The sequence below is a fragment of the Sinocyclocheilus anshuiensis genome, unplaced genomic scaffold, assembly GCF_001515605.1.
Source record: "Sinocyclocheilus anshuiensis isolate Anshui unplaced genomic scaffold, SAMN03320099.WGS_v1.1 scaffold481, whole genome shotgun sequence".
Lineage (NCBI taxonomy): Eukaryota > Metazoa > Chordata > Actinopteri > Cypriniformes > Cyprinidae > Sinocyclocheilus > Sinocyclocheilus anshuiensis.
Window position 1 is genome coordinate 785,053 of NW_015539907.1, and position 20,771 is coordinate 805,823.

A 20,771-nucleotide genomic window follows, 5' to 3' on the forward strand; every position below is an offset into this window, starting at 1 on the left:
GACGGGTGACGTCATGGACACTACGTCCATGTTTTTATACAGTCTATGGTTATAATACATAATGTACTTAAGTTAAGGTTATGTTCATATTATGTATAGGCATATTACATTGTGTATTTTATCAGTGTTGTTCAATAAAACCATGTAATTACTTGGTTTTGATATTTTATTTGAGCCAATTATTATTGCCTCATCGTTAGTTTATATATAGACTAAATGGTCATACTAAAGCCTGGTTTTCACTTAGGTCTATTTGTGTTACTAAAAAATATCCAATTACTCAATTGTCAAAATAATCCGTAGATTACTTGATTACCAAAATAATCATTAGTTACAGCCCTAGATTAGTTAAAATATTTCAAAATACAACTGCATTGTTTTACTTTTCGTAATTAAAAGACAAATATTTTGTCATTGAAAATTTATTATTTCCTATATTTTTTTATACCATGTATTTGTATAAAAATATGGTATTTTTATATAAAATGAGCAAAATCCCACCCCTTGCTTTAACCCCTGCATAAATAAAATTATATATATTAAAATATTAATATTAAATAATATATTAAAATTAAAAATATATATCATAGTAAACAATTCTTTCGACAATCACTCATTATTTATTTCAACCCATCTTTAGCCCATTGAAAATACCCATTCTGTCAGAAGAATTGTGCTATTGTTGAGCTATTGTTTAACATGTGCAACCAACACGTCACCTTTCTATTGAAGAAAAGCTTGCCACAGTTTATCCCTTACTTCCGTCTGACCCTTCCAATGTCCAATCTTTTGAATGTTCCTGACCCCTATTATTCTGCTTGAGCAACCCTTTTGTACCAAATGCTGCAATATACACTTTCTCTTACCTTCAGCACCTATTTTTGCCATGGTTTTACTGAATCTCTGTGTTTGGACTCTCTGTTTTCCTGCTGCTTTCTAACTGTGGTCTTCACTTCTAGGTCTTCCGTGTTTTCCAGTCTTGAGTATCCCGCTTCCCCCTATTTAAAGCGACTAACAGCATTATGTCAGCAGAGAGCTTGGCTGGACGTCACAACAAGCTGCGAGCTGAACCTGAGACCCTTCTAAATGCTGGCAGGTTCTGGAGCTTGCGAGCTGTCAGGGTAATTTCCCAGCCTCTATGTTTTTATAAGGGAATAACATTGTCTTGTCCCTGGCTCACTCATGTTCCGGAAACATTACTCACCCTTTAAAGGAAGGCTGCATATGCTATGGCTTAACATGCAATATACACTGCATGGCACTAAGCCATGTTTACATTCCAAGCTCAACCTTAGCAACTTGTCATGTATGACAGCCCATCTGATTTTAAACCAGCCCACGTCAACTATGCCCTACCCTGCACAGGTAACCAGAATCACAGGTTGCTCCTTTTTAAGTCAACACAACTCATACACCACCAGTATACTGTAAGTGCAGTATTATTAGCAAGCTTCTGGAAAGCACAAGCTGACACGCACACGGCCCAGAGGAATACTCTGTTCCAAACAGCATCCCGTAACGTCATAATCAGTATTCATACAGCACCGTGACTGAAGTTACACTCACCTTGTTTTGCTAGACCTTGAAATGAGCATGGAAGAACACAAGGCTTAAAGTAAATGAGCAAAACATTCTCAAAACACACCAATTCAGAGAAACTCTAGTGTGAGCATTTATTTACCTGCGCTTTGAGAAGGTCAGGCTACCTACCACAGAGTTGTCTCGGAGAGAGTATAGAGGGTGTCAGACAGAATAGCTCTTTTTATTTGCAACTATTAACACCGTTTCTCCTCCGATCTTTCCTCATTTGTAGGGAAACAATTGGGAGAAGCTGAACTCCGCCCTGCAGCGCAGCACTAGCTCCATACCTGCCCATCCTACTGAGCCTATGCCCCCTCCCCTTACCTCACATTTCTCTTTGTCTGAAGGATTAACTCACTTTCTTCACCATCTCAAAGACGGAAGAGGCTTACTTTCATTTCAACATACAAGTCCAGCCCACTTAGTGCCATACATTCGCAGTATTCTTCTTGTTTTGCAGAATTTGATTAAAATTAACTGTAATTTCATGTAATCAAAGGGTGCAAACCATTAAATTACAGTGAAATCATTCTCATAACGCTATATTAAACAGCAAATAATTAACATAGTCAAATTGTATGCATATCATTAGTGTAATTAAACTGTTAAATCGCTTTAAATTAAAACAAATATTTTTGCAAAGTCATTGGCTTGCACAAGTCATTCAAAGTGCAAAGTGCAAAAAGGAAAGTGCTTCATTGCAAGTAGGTTATGTATAGAAACGCGCAGCGCTTTCTCTTTTGATAGAGCACTTTATGACATGCTTGCAAATAATGTTACGGACACCTTGTCATGCTATGCTTTTAACCTACTTTGAGTGACAACACCAGACAATACGTCTGCAGGCCACCTTTTTAGGAGTTTGTTCCAGTGGACCTGCACACTGGCCTTTTACAAAGACAAAAGTGACACATTTTTAAGGTAACATGTAGCGTTCAGATACAATATTAACATATACTATGCCAAACTTACCCGTCCCTAAGATGGGTGTTGATTGTTGCTTGGATAGAGGAGTTCCTTTTCTGCTCATTTTGCACAGTGTAGTAGATGCAACACGATCTATGAAACTTCCACCTGAGAGACAGAGGCAAAGTCCTCATGTTCTTAAAATGCATTGCAGGAATATTCCTGAAACATTCCACAGTAAAAGCACCACGATGAATGTATGTGTTGTTATTTTATAAGAATACCACATTAACATGGGCTGTTTACCTCTCAGTCAGTTGATGACAGCTAACTGCCAATCTTGTGGTATTCAAAAACAGGAAAAGGAAATTTGTAAGTACTAACAATCTGGCAGACACTATTACTATAACGTCAGATACAAAAGCAAAACACATAAGGAAATTGCTATTTCCTAGTGTGTTTACTGAATATCCTGAGCACTTCTTTTACAGCATTTTACTGGTGTAAAACAGCTCCGATTAAATGCTAGTATGTTGTTAGTTGTCATCTTACCTTATCTATAAGAACACAGTTCTGCAGTTCTGAATAAGGACATGCCTGAACATTCAAAACATGCCACCACCCCTGATAAAACTGTACCATCTTTAATCCATCAGTTGTAAAGGTTAATCCATTTTACAAAGGGAGATATGTAAACAGTGTAAGATAGAGACAGAGTAAAAGTATGTACATGGATTAAGACTCAAGAAAAGTAGTAGTGTGGAATGAGGCATGAGCCCACAGCAGGTTCAGACCTGCAGGATATGCTAGAAAAGAGGCCACAGGTTACAGCACTTCTACTGAGGTAACCAAAGAGCCAAGGGGTTAGTAAACATTGTTTTAAAGAGATATTAACCAGCTCACCTTACGGATGCAGACCTCTGTTTTTTTTCTCCCTGCAGTCTTGCTGTCTCTCTCTCTGTGTGTGACTGTCCCCTGAGACACTCTGCTGTGCTCTGTAATGCAACACTCACTGGGTGTGAAGATATGACTCAAGGCTCTTACAAGCAACATCTGCATAGTGAAAAATGTCACCGCGCTTAACCCTTTCAGTGCTTGTGGTGGAAACTTTGTTTTTATGAGGCTTGGATCTTGTGGTGGGTTTTCTGGGTATTTAATTTCTCTGAAACTTTTATTGTGTTTTGCATATCTTCTCAGGGTGTTTAAGGAGACTTTGGACGTTCTGTTGTTATATAGCCTAAACCTACCGTATATTTGTGAGCGCACAAAAGTCATATTTTGGTTATGTTACTCACTCACTGTGTACACATACACATGCCATTCTATTCATCTGAGCAGAGAACTGGCTAGAACTGATGCTATATTTCAGGCATAACTTATTTGTGTCGCTTTTAACACATTTTTATCCATATAAAAATACGGTACACAGACGCCACAGACTCTGCGTCCAGCTGCGTTTCCAGCGTCTTGCTCGTAGATGAGCACCGCGTTTTTAGTCGCTGTGTCAAATAACATGAACTTCTACATAACGCATCTCGAGACCAGTTCATCTCATTGTGAGTGTACTTTATTTTAAGCATAATTTTGAGAAGTACAATTCTTTTAAATGTAGCTTTTCTTTTAATTACAAAAAAATGTGGAAGTGCCTGTTTCCCTTTTCTCGCAACTCATCACATGAACGATGTTTCGCAAGACTGCCTTTTTATCTGTAGGTTAAATGACAGTTAAATTACCTAATCTTTATATTACTTTTTATTTTATCAGTGTTCTTCATTTTGATACTTCTCCTTTTGCTATTGCTAAAATTACGATTAATATGTTGCGTTTAGCGTGTATAATAATTGAAGGGGAAAGCGCGCCCTCTGCTGGATTTGTAATGTAGCTCTTGAAGTTCTTATTTTTCCCACAGACCATTAAATTAAACGGATTTGTTTTTATTGTTTAAAGAAATTAAATACATACAAAAAAATAATTTCATTTTATCACTATCAGGCTAGATGGAATCAACACACAAGTTGTTATATTCATTCGGACCACTTCAAATTTTATTATTATGATTTTTTTCAAGGTAAAGAACCGAAAGCTGCCATGGAAATAATGAAAATAACACAGGCAATTTTTCCTTCCTCGCTCTTGCTGGAGTTTAATAGGTCATTAATTAACATGTGTCACATTATTGAATGATTCATGTGGAAAAAATGATTCTCATATAGCGATATGAACTTAAAGGATAAACATCTTATTTCAAAATAAACCATAGATGCCCTTTTTCTGTATACAATAGTTTCTTAAGAATACATGTACAGTATGTAGATATAAATATTAACTTTTAAGATACAGTATTTTCATAATATAATATAATATCTTTGTACACATTAATAACAGACTATAACAATATTAAAGTGAAATATTGCACGGCTCCCATAGTATATATAAATCAGTCTTCAAGTATGTTGAGGACAACAAAAATGATTTCTTCCATAAAGAGTTCTCTTTCTCTCCGTTCTTCATCATTGGTCCTCCAAGGTAAATAGCTTTAAGTCATAAAAGTTGGTTCCTTTTCCCTCTTCTTGCTATTCTCTCTCCGTCCTCTTCAATGTAAGTTTGGGCTGGCAGAGTTCTAGGCTGTTCCTTCATTCCTCCAGCAGAGGGCGCATCAGTGCTGCAGAAGAGACAGAGAGTCAAGTCCCAAAGCTCCATTAGAATGACAAGAATGCTAAACACATGCACAGAGCATTGACCAACTATTTCCTGTCGTATTGACAAATAAAATGTTTGTGATTTTTTTTCCCCCCAACTGATGGCACTCCTATTTTCCACAACCACTTTAAGTGACCTGAATCCTTCTCAGTCCAACCCATCAGGCAGAGGATGGAGAGAAGGATGCTCCAGTTGCTCCTTTGTGCCTGAAGAGAGTACACTAACTTTAAGCAAAGGGTGTATCAGAAGTATCTCAGTAAACCGAGCCAATAGAAACCACAGGCTCAGGACAAACCGCAGAGGTGTTCCCGGGTTGTTCTTTAATGGAGAGATTGAACCCATGCCAGCTTTAGACGGCTTTCGTGGAAGGTTAGCGCAGGGAGGTTTGATGGAACTAACGTCTCCGCCTCCGTCCATAGCCCTTTGAGCTGATCTTTTCAGCAGGGGCGTTGTTCATCTTTGTGTTGATCATATTCAGCAGGTGGGCTAGTTCGTGCACCGAGCAGGTGGACAGAACACAGCCCGCTCTTTCCACTCTTTTGACTGAGTTGGCTGGTTCTGTACGCTTTACCCTCACACTCCTGGAGAGAAACAGAAAGCAGTTAGTACCCAGCTAACAGGGAACGTTCTCAGAATGTCCCGGAAAGATTCTCTCAAAGTTACGAACAAAACATTCCAATAATGTTATCTGGTCTTTAATAATGTGCTCAACATGTTTTAATGTTTCACATTATTCATGGAACGTTATTTCTAAAACTTTTTAGTCGGACATTGGTCTTACATTTTAAATGTTACTATTCAGAGAACATTCAAAAGTAACATTCCCAAAATGTTTGTGAAATGATAAATAAACTGGAATGTTTTGGTGATAATGATTAGTCAGCTTGGCCTTCTTCATATGTTTCTATTCAGTGAAAGAATGTGACATACCTGTGCTGAGGTACAAATGACTCAGGATCGCTGCTCCTCTGAGTCAGCAAAGCTGCTGAGTAGCTCTCACTCCTCTCAGACAAGCTGTGGACATCTCTCCTCACCCTACCCTGAAGCCAAACACTGAGCCTAGCCGATGACAAGAGAAAGCCATTAGGTTTGATTCAAAATCAGTGAGCTTTGAATGAGACCAGTGGTTTAGTCATGAGCGTACCTTCTCAAACCATCCGTATTCAGAGGTTTTGCACTCGTGATGCTCGGCAGAAGTGCTGTCAGCACACACCACAGGAAAGCCTTCTGAAGCACTGAGTTCATTTTGAATGGAACCTGTGGAAGAACATGCAGAAATGTAATTAGTCATATAAAAAGCATGCTCGTTTTCTCTTCTCACACCTCATGAGTTCTGAACAAATGTCCAAATGATGTGATCTTCCTGTTCCTGGTTGACTCCATGCTAGTCATTCATTTATTTTCAAAGTTACACAGAGGTTAAGTTTTGCTCAACCATGTCATTTCCCAGTAGTAAGTCTTATGCTTGCCTGTGGTGTCAAGTGCACCTTTGGTGCAATGATAATGACTTGTCATAAAGTCAATTTTTTGACCTTTGAGGTCACCAAAGCCAAAAATCCACAAGTCAGAGTTAGCAAACCAAGAAAACATACCTGATAATTTCAGTCGGTCTGTAGAATTCCGTATTATTGTGTATTTCCAAGTAGCATCCAGATCTTGGTTGGCTAGGGATGAGTATTCAGCTGTGACACTGCTAATGGTCTGAGTTTCACAGAAAAACCTGAGTGCTTTATATACTTTACAGGGGGTGGGAAGGGGCGGGAGTTGTCTTGAGTGATAGCAGCCACATCCCTGTTCTAAACTAGCCAACAACTTTACATGCCCTGTCTTAAAAGGATGGAATATAACCCCTGAGAGAAATCATTACTTCAGCATTCCTGTAATATTGTTTTTAATTCGATGACACCATTTGTTTTGGTTCCGAATTATTTTCATATCTCCTGCTTGTCTGTATTCACAGAGTCGGACTTGGAGAGGTTTTGAATTGTAGATGGAAAGATTCATTTACCAGACAAATATGCTTCAGAATCAGCCTTGTAAACATCTGATGATTAACTTCCTGCAAAGCATCTGGAATGCACATCTAATTGGTGATCGAGTTTATTTCAAAATGATGTGACAGGGAGATGTTGTCCTTGGGATAATGACTCCGTACAAGCCCTCACACATTCCAGCCACCTACACATTTTGTTAACAAGTTAGGAATGTGGAATTAATTATTTCTATATCGAGTACAGCTAATATGACACCAGATGCTTTGCCAAAATAATTTGTGAATGGAACATGCACAAATTTCTAACTGAAGAGAGAGGAAAAACTGTAGATGATAATTATTCCTGCTCAAACATTTTGCTCACCCCAAAAATGTGATTTGGTTCTTCTCTCTCTGGATTGTTACGAATTCATATGGCATATTTTTCCATCCATGGATATACAAATAAATGACATTCTTTATATACGTATGGGGTTAGTTAGATATATTTTTGTAATGTTTTTGAAAGAAATATCTTATGTTTACTAAAGCTGATAATTTATTTTATCAAAAATACAGTAAAATAATAATATTGTGAAATTGTTACAATTCAAAATAACTGTTTAAATATATTTTAAAATAGCTAATTTCTCAACATTAACATTTTTTACCAGTATTTTTTTTTATTTTATATACCCAATTAAAAAAAACAAAAACAAATAAATAATCAAAATGTCTGTTTTTTGTAAGTGCTACTGTTGTACACAGTTGTGTCTGGTTTTTAAAAGCATTTCAGCACATTAGACACAATAGAATTGCAAATAGGCTGCGTGACTATGGTAACATTATGTTAAGTGTCTCATAAGGTTGCTGGAAATGTTTCAAATGAAGACATGCTCAGGAAAGACAACTTTACTCCTACCAGTTTCCATTAAATTCAACAACACCCAATTGTATATTTAAGCCAGAGCAAAGCCTCACCCTCTCGTCTTTTTATCTGTAGAAAGTAGAAACACTGTGTCAATTTTTTTTAAAAGGTACCGAGTGTTCTGGAACGATAAAGCGCAATCTGCTGTGCTCTCGCTCAGATGTTTCTGGTCTCTTCCACAGTCTTACAGTGTTGGTGTAAGTGACAAACTGACTGTCTGAATCCATTTGTGGTTTTCTATCGTGCTACACAAAACCACAGCAGAAGTAGTGAGGGATTGATATAGTGTGGTGATTAGAGGTAAAAATAATACCGTCTCAGGAAGAAAGCTAGATTAAACCAGAATTGGATTCTAACAGCATCAAAGTATTACGTCCATAGTGAACTTCTTTTGGGGGTTGCATGCTTTAACGTAAGCATGACAGCTCAGCTGTGATGTATTTCCTTTTTTTCAGTAATAGAGTGATTACATATATGTTAGGCCCCCCTCTGTGTACATTACCAGCTGTTAAATGTGGTTGAAGCAGGTTGAAACCAGACTTTGGTTATATCAGTGCTCAAAACAAAATTGAGGGTGTATTCCAAGCAGATGGGGCAAGTCCCCTAGAGGCATTGTTATTGCAACATCATCAAGTCAATGAATACAGACAGCCACAAATTATTTTAAGCCTCAGGAAGAGAATCTCCTCCATGAAAATGACACATCTCATCACATCCCCATGTCAGGACATACATGCTCTCCTGTTTACACTTGCCAAGTATTGCATCGCGAAACCACCGTGACATTTTATGCAAAATCCAAGTTATCTGCTTGGCACTTTCTTTATTACTATCGGGTGTCCTGTATATATTGTATTATATAAGTGGTTTGATGTAATGACATGCTCGGACAGCACATGTTATTTATTTGTTAATAATCTGTGCATCAAAATGAATATTACTCCTCACAGGCTGATTTTATAACCAGCCCCTTGTGGCGATCCAGTGGATTTGATTCAAAACAAGTGGGTCGTATCTTTTTTTATTATCAGTCTTTGCATGGTGTGAACTCTGTTTTCGTGCTCAAAGAGAAATCACTAACAGATTTAGAAGTGTGGTTATTTCAACTCTGTTTCGTGGAAGCGTTTATGTGGCCTGCCGGTTACCACAGTAGGTCTGTTTGATTTTTTTAGCTTTTTTTCTGCTCTGAGAAAAATTATATGATTATATGAGATAATAATACTTGTTTTTAAACGATACATTTATTTCTCTTACCCCATTGTTTGTTCTCTGAAAACAAGTGTTTGTTTTGTTTTTTACGTAAATGTATATTGTTTTAATGATGTTTTGACATTTTAGTTGGAAAACAAGACGAGACAAAAAAAAATACAGATTAAGAAAATTATTTTTTACAGTGATGACATTTTTGTTGGCCAAATTAGCATCACCCAGGTTCCCTCGACAAAAACCCAATGGGATTTTTATATTGGCTTTAAAGGAGTCATAAACTGCCTTTTATTATTATTTTGTACTGTTCTCTGAGGTCCACTTATAATGTTATCAAGATTTTTTACATCAAAAAACATAATTTCAGCTATTTTCTGTTTTGACCGCTCATCTGTTTGAATAGTTGTGGCGGATTGTAGACTCAGAAGTAAACACCCACTGCTATGATTGGCTAACACTTGTGTGTGTTTGACAGCCTACATCCTTCACAGATGGATGCTGCTGTGATTTAGGTTAAAAACACATAAATACTTAGTACATATATAACAAACAAAGCAATAGTGATCACGTAATAAAAACAGTTACTCACACTTGTGTGCTGCGACATCGGATCCAATATAGCCAGCACAGCATCGTCTTTTAGTTTCAGTCTTTCTGAAAATTCTGGATCAAATTGTGCCTTGTTTGTAAATGAATCCGCGTTAAAATGAAGTTAACAAAGGACCAAGTTCTTACTGATGTGGTCTGGCACTTCATTCAAAATAAAGTTTATTGTCTGGATTTTGTTTTCAGACTAACAAGAAAGTTTTGAGAAACTTACAGAATGTTTTTATAGCACAATGACCTCATATATCAAAAGATCAAGGGAATTTTGATTTGTCAGATCATGACCCCTTTAAGGCCCAGTCCTAAATGGAACCCTTAGCTCTTGTGGTCCTTCTTTGGGTTCACACTTTGATGATGGAATTTTGCATAGACTATCGATAGTACCTGTAATCTGCTTTTTTATCTCACAGATAAAAAAAATATATAACCATGGAGGCCACAAGTACACATAAATTGTGACATTTAAGATGTGAGATAATCTGAATTGAACTGTGTGTGAATTGTTCAGTTTTGAGCTAGCTTTTAAAGATTTTAGACTTCAAAATCACATTTTCAAGGATGCATAGCATACTTAACCAAAACCTGAATGTTTTGACATGCTTAAGAGTCACGCATGCACTCATAAATGACTTCCTAGTTGCTAAGTCCCACGCTTTCTTGGAAAAACTAGCTTTACGAAGTGTATACTCATAGCTCAAGCAAAGAAATGTCTTTAAGACAACAGGCTAACAGGAACTGTGGATGATTTAAAACCTTTTATTTCAGTTAAAAACATTAAAAGGCGCTTTAGGTAATTAACTGGCAGCTTTCTGGGAAGCATCACCTGAAAGAGGTGAATGACTTTCTGAGGAATTCATTTCTTAACGCAAGTTGTTCCGTAAACTATAAAGTCGATAACTATTACAGTCATTATTTAGTTTTGGCTGTTCTTGCACTTAATAATGCTTGTCTATTCTCTGTTTTGTGTTTGAGTCACATCATCACTTCAATTCGAAGGCATTTTTGCTCTCTGGAACCACTTACATGTAATCTTCCATGGCATTTTTCTAGCTATTATTGTCTGGATTTTTATTACTCACAGTTGCTGGTATTGCACAGTTTTGATTGGTCAGTCATTGTGCCTAATCTGATTGTAAAGACGCTTTGGATCACTTATGTGTCTAGCATGTGAATGTGAAGTGAAGTATTAGGCTTTAGAGTAAATACCTAAAGTAATTTATGCTTGGAAATGCAAACATGATCCCCTGATGGTCAACCATCCGTCGTTGTCACAATCATTTTCTGCTGTGCTGGTGCTCATGTTCTGTCATGCATAGCTGTTTTAGCGCTCATCTGTTGCCATTTGTGACATTATATCTTTGTCATGCAGTTTATAATCATGCATTTTGTCTTCTTACAAGGATGGACTTTTATGTAGGATAGGATGTGGTAATGAATTATTAATGCAAAACACTCAATAAACAATTTTAGACATATATCTTGGGCTAAGATGTCTGAAATAAAGATAATTGTATAGATATAATGCCCTTAATAGTAAAAGCAACTTTTTTGTTTGTTGGTTTGCTTGAATTGAGTCCACACAATTCAAGTGATTTGAAATGACAAGTAAATGTTTTCATTGTTTCATTGTTTTTTATTTGCCAGCATTCTCCTGGTCCAGAGGTCCACCTTTTAGTGCTTAGCAGGTTAATAAGTGTCAGAGAAATGCCTGTAATGTATGCCAACAGAGTTGTGGCGCAGAGATTCCAGCATGGAAAACTACACTGTAAATCGATGTGCTGTGTCCTGAAATAATGTGGTTAGTAGTAGAGGTGACTTCGGAAAAAAGGGGGCACATAGTGCTCTGAAAAGTGTATGCATTCAGGAACGGGTTCTTCCGGCCTCAGCCATTAGATAAGGAGCCCTTGTGCCCACCAAGAACATCATAGTGACCACATAGCAATACCCTAGCAACAAGTCAAACATTGGCACCAACAAGCCAAGTCACTTTTTCTTCAGAATTAATATTTATTTACTTAATTTTGTGGGTCAGTGAGATTTAAAAAAAAAAAAAAAAAAAAAAAAAAAAAAAAAAAAGCAACAGAAAATAAATGCTGTTCTTTTTAACTTTTTATTCATCAAAGAATTAAAAAATAAATGAATTAAGAATAAATGTTTCTTGATGCCCAATCAACATGTTAGAATGATTTCTGGGAGATCATGTGACACTGAAGACAGGAGTAATGGCTGCTAAAAAAAAACAGCTTTTCCATCACAGGAATAAATTACATGGTAAAATATATTAAATTAGAAAACAGTTTTAAATTTTAATACTATTCTCACAGTATTACTGCTTTTACTGTATTTTTTTAAACAAATAAATGCAGCCTTTGTGAGCATAAGAGACTACTTTCAAACACATCAAAATATCTTACCCCAAACAGTATTGTGCTTATTTTTATTTATTTATTTTTTATTCAAACTCAACAAGGAAATTGTTTTTTATCACTTCTCATCACTGTATTGTAAATGTTACTGTCTAAAGTATGGGAATATTAGTATGTTTAAAAAGTTTAATTGTCAATGATTATATGAGTGATGACACATGCTCATCTTCATGTAATCTTAATATTGTAGCCAGACTATGTGTCAGTAATCAGGAGACAGTAATTCAGAGATTTTTCCTTGGCTATGAGCAGCGCACAGTCTAATTTTGCTTTTGGGACTATTTGTTAGTTATGTCGAGTTTAGTTCTTTGGTTCTTGGCTTGTTATCTTCTTTGTCAAGTCAAGTCAAGTCACCTTTATTTATATAGCGCTTTTAACAATACAGATTGTGTCAAAGCAACTGAACAGCATTAATTAGGAAAATAGTGTCAATAATGCAAAATGACAATAGTATTCTTAATAAGAGGCTTAATAACCGCCATTTTATTTTGTGGTGTTATTAGTAGATGTCTATGAGTTGCACTACATAACCCTTACTTTTGCTTATGTAATCTTTATACTAAGAATCTTCAGACATGGACTCAATGAAACTGTTCTTATTTATCTTATACAACCGGAATCACTTCATTTTCAGCTTTCATGGAGGTCCATTGTAAGGTTTGCCGGACATGCTAATTGTATCCTATTACCATCAGTACACATTCAAGAGGAAGTTACAACAAGATTCTGTCAAAATCAGATATGTTTTTTATTTTATTTAATTCACTTAAAATATTTCTAAGATGAATGGTTAAATCCTGTAACAATGACTGTTCAGGAAGTAATGTGAGACAGCATTCCTAACATTTAGGGTTATTTTGGGGTTACTTGAAAATCTTCCAATCTACACAACTTTAATGACCTAAGACTGACCACTATCCCATACTAATGTTTTAATATTACAAATCATCATCAATTAATTAATTATTATTATTAAATGTTATTATTATTATTCATTATTTGATTTATCAGCAGGACTTATGTTTCGAATAAAAGCCTGTTGGCAACTTGTGAATGACACCTCATCTATAAAAAAGGCCGCATGTGTTCTAAGCACAAAAGTCTGATTAGATTCGCTATTGTTACACGTGATGGGATTCCAGTTATCCGTGTTTTTCCTTGTAGTTTAAACTTCCTGAGAACATAGAAGGACTGCACACACGCATGTATAATGTTTAAACAAGTGTTACATGTTCCCTGGAGCTATACCTGCTTTGTCAGACATTCAATCAAATACAGTGACATTGCAATACGTGTGTTGGATCTTTAAGGGAATTATTAACCCAAAAATCAAAATTAGCTAAAATATTACTCACCCTCAGGCCATCAAAGATTTGTTTCTTTATCTGAACTGATTTGGAGTTCACTTGCTCACAAATGGATCCTCTGTAGTGAATGGGTGCCGGCAGATTGAGAGTTCAATCAGCTGAAAAAAACGTCACATTAATTCTCAAGTAATCCACATGACTCCAGCCCATCAATTAACTTCTTGTGAAGCAAAAAGCTGCGTGTCTGTAAGAAACAAATCCATCAAGAAGTTTTTAATGTCAAAATGTTACTTCCAGGTAACGTACGAGTCCTCTATCCATAATATTGCTTTCTACACTGAAAAAGTCATCTCGTCTGAATCAGGAGAGAAATATGCACATTTGCTTCTTACAAACTTGAAACTTCACAAGATGTTAATCGATGGACTGGAGTGTGTAGATTACTTGTGGATTATTGTGATGTTTTTATCAGCTGTTTAGACTCGCATTCTGACGGCACCCATTCACTCTAGAGGATCCATGGTGAGCAAGTGAATTAATGCTATATTTCTCCAAATCTGTTCTGATGAAGAAACAAACTCATCTACATCTTGGAAAACCTGAGGGGTGAGTACATTTTAAGCAAATTTTCATTTTGGGGGGTGAACTATTCCTTTATTGAATTTTAGCAACCTGTTTAGAATGCATAGTCATTCATGCATGATTAGTTAGCTCAGGTAGTTTTAATTGCAGAAAATTCAGCAGAAAAATAATAATCTTTTCGGAATGCCAACAGTTCTGGCATTTCTGATCAGCCATAGAAATCTGTGTTCATACATACTTAACTTCTGACCATGAAATTAATTAGGCCCCACAGAGAACACCTGAACATCCATCTGCAAAGGGCCACGCTATACGTGCCGCATGGTCCAGGGACAGCTTCATCAGAGCTTCTCACAAAACAGATGGAGATCTGCTGAATTAAGTTTCAAAAACCCAAATTTCATTATTTCTGACACCTTTCACTATTTGGAGAAGAAAACCTTTGCTCTGATCTGTTGCCCCTGTCAATCCAACACATGGCTGATCAGATTATATACCAGGTTGGCTTTTAACTGTTTACCTCTCATCTTATGAATTTATGAGTACACGTGCTATGGTGCGTTTGTCCATAAATTGTTGGATTAAAATGTATGTGGGCTGCTGCCAATAGATTCTTGTTTGTTGAAAACATAAATGATTGATGCTTCGCTTGGCCTGTGTTAGGCACCAGGGGGTGGTTTCAAACACACAACTTCACTCTGTGAAGATGAGACGAGTTTGTGCATATGACATTTGTGCATTATTTTTAGCACTTACTTCATAATCTGCTTTTTGTTAACTGTCCCTTTACTATTCATTCTTAATCTGTGACCGCATTCCCTGTTCACATCTTGATTTAATGCAATTCTGCCCTTTATTTATGATCCGTGACTGAATTCGCTCCTCCAGATGAATTTTGACTCAGCACTTCAGAATTTCTGCATGTTTATTTAGCGCACGTAAACCACGGTCACTCTAGGATTAAGTTTGTTTTTTAGTGTCAAAAGGTCAGGCTGTTTACTTTTCTGCAAAATAATAATTTTTTTCATGGCAGAATTATTCAGAACAGGTTTTTTAAATTACATCCTTTTTTATTTATTCTTTTGGTGTAACTAGATTTGTACACAAACTGCATTAAAGAATAGTCAAATGAAGCTTGATGTTGTGCAAACATTAGATCATGTTTCATTGTTGGAAAGCATCACCGTATATAAAGCAAATGGTCACAGCTGCAAAAGGAGTTTTCAATTTTTATTAGGAAAGAACATTTGAATTTTCTTTTTTTTTTACCAGTCCAGAATTCACTTAATTAGCACTATACGCCACAAATAAAGTAAAAAATATTTAAAAATAACAATCTTGTTTTTGTGTTTTTTTTTTCACTTTTTATTAAATAAAAATTCTGTCATCATCGTGTTATTCCAAAATCGTATGACTGGAATTTTTCTATGAAACACAAAAGAAAATAAACAACGTTTGACCAAACTTTCTTGTATTGACGAATAAATAAATAAATAAAAATTAAAATTCAAAACACTTTTGTGTTCCACAGAAGAAAGTAAGTCACACAGGTTTGGAACGACATGAGTAAATGATGACAGAATATTCAATTTTGGGTGAAATATCCTTGCTCTTGAAAAGATGCTCTTAAAAAGCATTCGATGTGAAAGCATCTTGACAATAAAATGTGTTTTTTAGACAGCATATGACTTTTAAACTCATATTGTAACACTCATACTATATTGTATAAAACACTTGCATCATTGTATAAAATATCAATATTTAATTGGAAAACATTTGAGGTTCTCCCATCATCCATCGTCAATTTCGACTGCCTTTGAAACCCCAACTCTAAGTTTATAGAGTCAGGTGGGGTCATCTTGTAATTAAAAAGCTGCATTGCACATGTACGTTTGAAATGCAAAACATGTGCTTAGTGGCTAGTTTTCAGTCATTACACTAATATGCTGTGATTGCTTTGAAATGCAACATAGCTGTAGATGCATCTTGTTTATCCCCCAGATATGGTTTGGCTGAAATGAGACAGCAGATACTGTTAGAACATGTGTGTCCAATCAGAATGACCTCGTGCGCATGGAATGTGTGGCATTTATAGTGACTCTGGTGTCAGAAGTCAAATGAATGGCAAGCTGCAGCGCAGAATGTATTTAACTCTTAAAGGACTCTTTTTACAGATGCATATTGTACAGCAGTCATTTATGGATTCACACATTCTGTGTTCAGTGCAAGTTAAACTCAGTGGACAGCACTAATAGCATAATGGGATTTTTAGACTCCCAAAAGGTTTAGACTCCTTTTCTTTAACAAAATATATCTGGGTTACAGTTAGGCACTTGCAATGGAAGCGAATAGGAGCAACTGTAAACACTGTTTCAGTAGTATAGCCACAAAATATAAATACTATGTTGTCATAACATGATTTTACTGTGAAAAAGTCATTGACACTGTATAGAAACCATTTTTATTCTGAATTTGCTAGTACATTTCATAAATGATTACAAAGAATCACATTCAGCCCATTAAAATAAATGTGAAATTTTGAAGTAGTAACACTGAAATAGTAATTTCTTGTAAAATATACTCCAAAAAAATCTTTGTTGTATTTAAAACTTAAAAAAAATCCTTTTTTAAGGTGATGTCCAATTTTAAAACACCATAAATTCTATTAACATAGAAATATGAATATAAATGTTTGCTTGTTTTATACTTCAGTTTTTATCATAAAAGCAGCGTGCTGACCGTGATCTCTTTCCATGCTGAAAATCTTTGTGTTGACTTAACACTTTGTACTGTTTTGTTGCTGTGAATACAAGACATCCATCAGTGTGGTTGGCGGTTGATCTGCAGAGCATAAGTGAGAGCAGCCTATAGCCTGCAGCAGCGAGACTGTTTCCTTATGAGTTCCTTGTGGATGAAGGGGGGTCTGCAGGCTCGTGCCATTTTCTGACACTGTGCCAGAGATAAGCACTGTTTATTGGAGTCAGAGCAGAGAGACGCGGGACCTCTTAACTGCTTCAGCCCCACTGGCTCCAGCCAAGCAAATTGTGACTACGCTGTCGCTACATCATCTATGAAGCATCTGTGCACTTTTTGGATTAAATGGGGCTATAAAAATCATTCAGATGTGCACAACCTTCTAAGTTCTGAGTATATGTTTGCTAGGAATAATACTTGGGTGCTCTGCCAAATAATGCTATCTGTAAATGACTTTTCTGTTAGTATATACTGAATTTGTGGGACAAGAAAGATGTTTTGAAAGACAAATTCTCTAAATTATGACTTTCAGCGTATGGACAAAAACACTTTAACATTTTTCAAAACATCTTTTTTTTTGTGGTCCACAGTAGAAAGAACATTTGAAACTACTTGAGTGTGAGTAAATGATGACTGAATTACCCTTATACACTGACAAAAGCTATTGAAACAATTTTCACTTTCATTGCTAGTTTAACATCCTTAGTAAAAAAGTACTATATTTAAAATACATTTATTTCATACTAAGTATAGTTCAAATCTAATAACTTATTTACTGACATATCACTCAAGACTTACTGATATAAAAATTATAATTTACTTTATATGGAGCATCACTTGTGCACAATGCACATTTCTTGTATGATCTTTTAATAACACCTGTCTTTAAATGCGAGATATTTAAAGTGTACCTAAAGTATACTTGCAATAATTCCACTTTAGCACCATTAAGTATATCTTTAGTTGGACTTCAGCACTACTTCTGCAAAATTAAATTGCATTAAGTACAAAAATGGTTGTTCCAATTTAGCAGACTTTAAGTATACCAGTTTAGTATACTAAAAGTACAATTGAAGGTATTTTATTAAGTACATAAATATGTAAATATAATTGTAGCATATACATAGAATGAAATAAATGTATTTCAAATACATTTTAGTATATTTATTTTTCACAAGGGAAACAAATACCAAAAAAAGAAAGAAACTGAATTAAATGTGAAATTCTTAATTAGAAAAACTAAAATGGTGATTTCTTGTAAAAAAACAAAAATAATAATAATAATACTCCTATAATATTTGTTGTATTTACAACTTTAAAAAACATATATTACAGTGATAGTGTAAGGTTATATCAAATTTTCTGACCTGTCATTGCAGCAATAAATCCTAAAACTGCCGTAAAACTGACAAGAACAACGTTACAGCTTATATACGTAATACACAATAATAAACATTATTTTTTTTTATGTTAATTAAAATTATGCCACAAATACTGTTGATTGAGCTTAACTTAAAAAAAACTGCTGTTTTTAAACAGCTGTATTGTGTCTAAAGCCAACAAATGAAGAATTTATCTCTCTCATTGTGTGTTCATGCATATAAATAAATAAAAATAAAAAACTGTGACTAATAAAAAACATTAATCATTGCCAATTGCTATAAATCAGAATGTTTTAGTGTAGACCCCCTTATTTGAACTGAACTGAGCATCAAATCATACTTTTTTGTTTATATGAATTCTAATACCTTGAACAAACAGGGTGTGATCGAAGCATATCATTTGCATGGGCACCCATTTAGTTTCCATGGTTACACCCTAGCACATGCACAGACAGTGTCGGGACAGCAAGCTGTAACCGTAACACCTGCACACCCTAATCCCAAAACTGGAGTCATCTGTATTTGTACGTATCATATTACCCCTGTTTTCTAGATCTGGGTTGCAACATAATACAAATATCTGTGTGTTCTCAATGTAGCAACAGCAACAATAAAAACAACCTGACAAACAAAATCAGCACTAACAACTGGCTCATCTGCTGATGAATCACAATGTTAACGGGATAAATATACTAACAGCTGTAATCATTCCATATTTTATAGGGCTCGACTAGAAAATGGGGATACAGCTGTGAATGACAACAGACAGACGTGGGACAGTTGAAACATCTGACACCCCAATAGGATACCCTCTCTGGTTTGAATTAGACCTTCATTCCACCGGGTCCAAAGGGTATCGTAAAAAGACTATTTAGTTTTTGCCAGAAATATAGTCCGGAGAATGTTATGTCTGTTGGGCTGTCTCTGGAAGCGTCATATTGTAGCAATGATTAAAAGCACTGTCATCTTCAATTCGGCATTTTCACGGTTATGCAGCTGGATTTTATATGTATATATGTAGGAAGAGCTTAGCAGGATTTCAGGTGGATGATTTTTTCTGAGGCCTCTGGTGTATTTTGAAATGTTTTTAATGATGAGTCAAAAGTCATGTGAATTAAAGTGATAAATTGTGCATATTATGTATCGAAGGGTTGTGACTATTCCCATTTGGCATTTGAAAAGCCATTCCGATATTGCAAAAGAGTATCAGTCACATGATTGAGCTGTGCTTTAGAGCACATGAAAGACCGGTTTAGAGCTGTCTGTATAAAAGTAGTGGGTTTATGACGATACTTTAAGCACTAAGAAGAAACCGCAATGTTTATGTTAGAGAACGGGAGAGTTATCAGTGGAAAAAGATAAATGTTATGTTAGTTAAGGGTGCCAATCATGTGCCATGTTTAGTAAAATGGAGAGGGTGCCATCCTTCTAATGTTTGTTAAACATTCTCCGAGCCAGCTAATTTAATTCACAACAGTCCTCAGTAATCGCAAAAATAATTACTTCACCCCCCCACGGCCCACAAGATAATTGCATTTGATTTACATTCATTTTAAATGGAATATGAAAAACTAAATCGGAATCTTAAGAACAACCGCTGTGCCTGAATATTTTGTGTGTGTGTGTGTGTGTGTGTGTGTGTGTGTTTCAGTTGGAATGTAAATGTTTGATAGAACGGGACCAATATGGGGACAACAGATGAGCATTTTCTTCTTTTTCTTCTTCATGAATTTTACCTCTTATCACAGTGGGGTCAAAAAAATAGACCAGGAAATAAACAAAGTTGACAGGTTTTGAATATAAGACATAAATTTAAGAAGAAGTATTTAAGATTCAACACTATTTTTAAGTGTGATCATTTTACAAAAGCACAAGATGCTCTTTGGATCATCTTAAAGTATGCTAGAGAACATGATCATCAAGTTTTGGAGTTCATGCAGCTTGAGCACTGCTGTAAGCAAAGCAAACTAAGTACACATTAAAAATAAGACTGTAATTCGAATTGTTTTAATTAAATTCACCTCTCTCTCTCTCTATATATATATATACATACATATATATATATATATATATATATATACATTCAAAAACATTTTTGAATTAAGTCTTTTATACTCACTATGGCTGCATTTATTTGATCAAAGTACAGAAAAAGTAGTAATATTGTAAAATATTATTAAAATTTAAAATGATTTTTCAGCAGCCATTACTCTAGTGTCTTATGATCCTGCAGAAATCATTTTAATATGCTGATTTGGTGCTCAAGAAACAGTTCTTATTATTATCAGTGCTTCTTTTTGTGGAAACCGTGATACGTTTTTTACAGGATTCTTTGATGATTAGTCAAAATTAATGGAACACAATAGAATGAATAGAAAGTTCTTTGCTTTAAAATATATCTGCTAGTTGCCATGAGATTAA

The 20,771-nt window shown here is 35.5% G+C and overlaps 1 protein-coding gene across 5 annotated transcripts in view; it reads right to left on the reverse strand.

Annotated features, from left to right (window-relative positions):
* Positions 1-3,529, reverse strand: part of ampd3b (adenosine monophosphate deaminase 3b) — a 19,620-nt gene extending 16,091 nt beyond the window's left edge. The window contains exons 1-2 of one of the 5 annotated variants that reach the window (XM_016483169.1): positions 3,391-3,529; positions 2,554-2,655 (exon numbers count right to left, since the gene is read on the reverse strand). In XM_016483169.1, the coding sequence (XP_016338655.1) occupies positions 2,554-2,611 (58 nt within the window). In that variant the 5' untranslated portion in view covers positions 2,612-2,655; positions 3,391-3,529. Of the gene's footprint in view, positions 1-866; positions 1,229-1,681; positions 1,762-2,431; positions 2,470-2,553; positions 2,656-2,793 lie in introns of those variants that run through there. The other 4 variants (XM_016483168.1, XM_016483172.1, XM_016483171.1 and 1 more) reach the window with 4 other exon arrangements.
* Positions 3,530-20,771: the final 17,242 nt, after the last annotated feature.